We start from the raw sequence: 3,452 nt of genomic DNA on the forward strand, positions 1-3,452 counted from the left end.
GTCTCTCCCAGATAAGCGGCTGGTCCCGTCCTAGCTGGAACCTTGTGTTGAGTTCTCAGGGCTGGGGCAGGAGGACAACCAAGTTGGCACCTACAGCAGTATCCTCCACCCCCTGGTCTCCAGCCTCATGAAGTCAGAACACTCCAAGGCCAATCTCTCTGACGGACTGAATGGCTGGCTGACTGACTGTACTGTATCGCTGACTAGACCAGAAAATTGCAATACAGACTAACAGAGACTACTAAACCATGACCCCTATGCAGTGAGATTCAATTAAATGTGAAGAGAAATAAAGCGAAGTGTTGAATGTCACTTTGTGATATATACTTTTAGTCCTACATTTTGGAGCGTAAACTATGTATTTTCTACACCACTGTTTTACAAACTGTAATGGGTCTAAGGACATCAGATGTAGTAGGCAAGCCAGATACAATGTGCTTCTAAAGATTATCCCTATTCATCTTCAAATTATCACTCAAAGAAGGACACAAAAATGAGGGGGCACCCGGATTTGAACCGGGGACCTCTTGATCTGCAGTCAAATGCTCTACCACTGAGCTATACCCCCATGGAGTAATAAGTGAAATATATTCATATATAAAGACACATCTGTCTAACTGTGGCTGTTGTGTATAGTATTATAAATTATATACGAACACATGTAAACGACAACACTACAACAGTTTAAACTGCAGCATACGTTGTACTTTCCTTTTTATTTCCTTCTACTTGCCTGGTTGTATTCGGATGTGTCGTAAAACTAACGCGACCCCAACCGGAAGTTTTGTACTGAAAGTGAAAACAGCCGCATCACAGCGACAATGGTAGCAACATTTGTTGTTTAATTATTACAGTAAATGTGTAAAATTGATGTTTGTTCTAGATAACTATATTGTTTATAATACCAAATCATCGTGGGGTTCTGGGCCTTTACTGCTAGCTGTATTTGTAGAGACGTTTTGATTTTGATTAGTCACTCACTAACAGGAGCTAGCTAACGCTAACTAGCAGCGATGATGTAGCCAACGTTAGCTAGCTACCATTAGCTATCTATCAAGCTATCTCTGTTTGCGTCAGTCCCTTTGGTTAATGTATCTAACTTAAGCGAAAAACAAACCAGAAGTGGGCGAAGCAAGCAGAGCGAGGCAGGTGGAAAGGAAGGGACAGGCAGAGTAGTGACTGTATGCTAGAAGGATAGGCCAAAGCTCAAATATTATTTGCTGATAGCGATATTGTTTCCATAAGTTGATGAATTTGTCTAAGTTAGCATGTATGGTAAAGCCTCAACCCTTAGCTACCTCTTCCAATTTAAATGAGGCCGGGAAAAAACGGAATAAGGACAAAGTGTTTTGTTTTATGTGACTACAGGGCAAGCGGTAACACACACGTTCTAAATGAGTGAGGCATCAAAGCCGACAACCCCAATGCATTCAAAAATAAATCACTATGAAAAACAATGCATTCGAAAATAAATCACACACGCTTCGCACGACACCTTTGGTGAGTTTAGGTCATTAACGTTAGCTAGCTAGCAACATAGCAACGCGCCAATCATCATCTTCCTCTGTCATTTGTTTCGTGGCAACTATCTAACAATGTAGCAACTCGCTGAAGTTAACTCAGTTGTTTGAGTTGCCGTAAACAGTGTTACCATGCCTCTGCTATAATTCTAATCGAGTTGTGTTTTGTTAATCTCCAGAATACCCGTGGACTCAGATCACAGCTGAAGGACAGTGTACCGGTGACGGGCATGGGTCCCCAGGTTGGGGCTTATGGCGTTCAGGACACACTCAGGAGCGGGTGAGAGTACTGTCTCTGTGTTGGACACTCATTTAAGTCAAAGTATGTAGCTAGCTAACTATCCGTTTTAGATATATAACTGACATTTGCACCTCTCCCTCGGTTTCTCTCTCTCTCAGATTCAGCAGTGTGAAAAATGAGCTTCTCCCCAGCCATGCGTTGGAGCTGTCAGAAAAGAATGTGAGTGACCAACACATTTGACACACAAGGTGTGCTACAGCCTAGGCATCTTTCCTGGGAGCTAATACAAATCTTCGGGTCTCATACAGCATTAATGTCCCAACCACCTCTGCTACTTTAGCTCCAGTATTGAGTGTTTTCTCCTCTCCCTGCAGTTTCAGCTGAACCAGGACAAGATGAACTTCTCTACCCTCAGAAACATCCAGGGCCTCCACGCTCCCCTTAAACTACAGATGGAGTACAGGGCAGCCAGACAGGTATATACAAACTCTATCTCACTCACAATAGCGTATCTCTGATGTTCATTGAAAACAATGAACAGTGTCTGAGCAATTTCAAAAAATACCTTTCCCACTTATCCCTTCCCTCTTTCCTCCCCATCTCAGATCCAGCGCCTGCCGTTCCTGCAGAGCTCACACCTGGCTCTGGACACTCTCAAAGGGAACGATGAGAGCATCAGCTTTGAGGACATCCTCAACGGTAAGTCACACACTAACAATAGGTTTTCTACAAAGGAGGAGAACAGAAAGATGAGATCAAGAACTAAAGCCAACAGGGAACACAGTTGAAGTGAAACTGATGAGAACTCACTGCCATGTTGTTTTTCTGATGCGAAAATGTTGTGAGTTCACCATTTTGTGTCCATTTCCTTGCAGATCCAGCCCAGAGTGAGATGATGGGCGAGCCCCACGTCATGGTGGAGTATAAGTTGGGCATGATGTAAGAGCCATCCAACACCAGGACGTTTGTTTTTACCCTCTGTTAATTAGTTACCGTGTGACAATGCATCTGCTTTAGAGGTGGTCACTCACTTCCTCATATGTGAGACAGCACTCAAGACTTTTGTATCATTGGATTCCTTTGTTTCTAATAAATCCTGTAACTCAACCATGATGGTGTTGATTTATTACGGGTGTGTGGTAATGTTTTTGTATGATTGCTTGTTCATTTAATTTCTAGAAATACACACCTAAGCACACAACGTATCAAGTTTTTTTATTGTTAATACAAAGGCAATATTTGTTGCACTGAGCAATGGTTAGTGGTCCTTATTTGATTCGTTGATTGTGTGTAGGTTTAACTCTTCAACGATTCATCTTATCCATCATGACCACACTAATCTGTCTGTCGGATGCCCCTGACAGTACGTACTCTCCCTTGTAGTCAAAAACAACACTGCACAGTGCCCTCGTGCTTCAGCACACACGCCACATAGGACACCAGATCCACCACCCGGTTGCTAGACTGTGGCCCTGTCTCTATGGTGAACATGTCTGCTGCCCTCCTGACTTCACATAGCATGACAGCACCACAGGAATCGCAGGTCGCAATCAGCTCTCCTTCAGGAAGCCCCCACAGCCTCCAGAGCTGGTCGTCACTAGCCGAGGCAACCAATAATTTTCAAGTAATTTGAGTTGCTACTAGGTATAGCTGTGGGAAGTAGGGGTGCTGAAGCACCCCCTGAAAAATGT

The 3,452-nt window shown here is 43.5% G+C and overlaps 1 protein-coding gene across 1 annotated transcript; it reads left to right on the forward strand.

The window, feature by feature from the left end:
* Nucleotides 1-773: 773 nt before the first annotated feature.
* Nucleotides 774-2,868, forward strand: LOC311124168 (proteasome maturation protein-like). Its single transcript, XM_084198364.1, has 6 exons — nt 774-824; nt 1,700-1,800; nt 1,920-1,980; nt 2,136-2,237; nt 2,367-2,460; nt 2,637-2,868. Exons 1-6 carry the CDS (start codon nt 822-824, stop codon nt 2,702-2,704), a joined length of 429 nt encoding a protein of 142 aa, XP_084054490.1. The 5' UTR covers nt 774-821; the 3' UTR covers nt 2,705-2,868.
* The last annotated feature ends 584 nt before the right edge of the window (nt 2,869-3,452 follow it).

This window comes from Coregonus lavaretus, assembly GCF_964263955.1.
Source record: "Coregonus lavaretus genome assembly, contig: HAP1_SCAFFOLD_3258, whole genome shotgun sequence".
Classification (NCBI taxonomy): domain Eukaryota; kingdom Metazoa; phylum Chordata; class Actinopteri; order Salmoniformes; family Salmonidae; genus Coregonus; species Coregonus lavaretus.

Bases quoted from the DNA above. Each gene is read 5' to 3' on its own strand.
- LOC311124168 (XM_084198364.1), top strand. The intron at 1,981-2,135 runs GTGAGTGACCAA...CTCTCCCTGCAG, and splicing joins TGGAGCTGTCAGAAAAGAAT to TTTCAGCTGAACCAGGACAA. The intron at 2,461-2,636 runs GTAAGTCACACA...ATTTCCTTGCAG, and splicing joins CTTTGAGGACATCCTCAACG to ATCCAGCCCAGAGTGAGATG.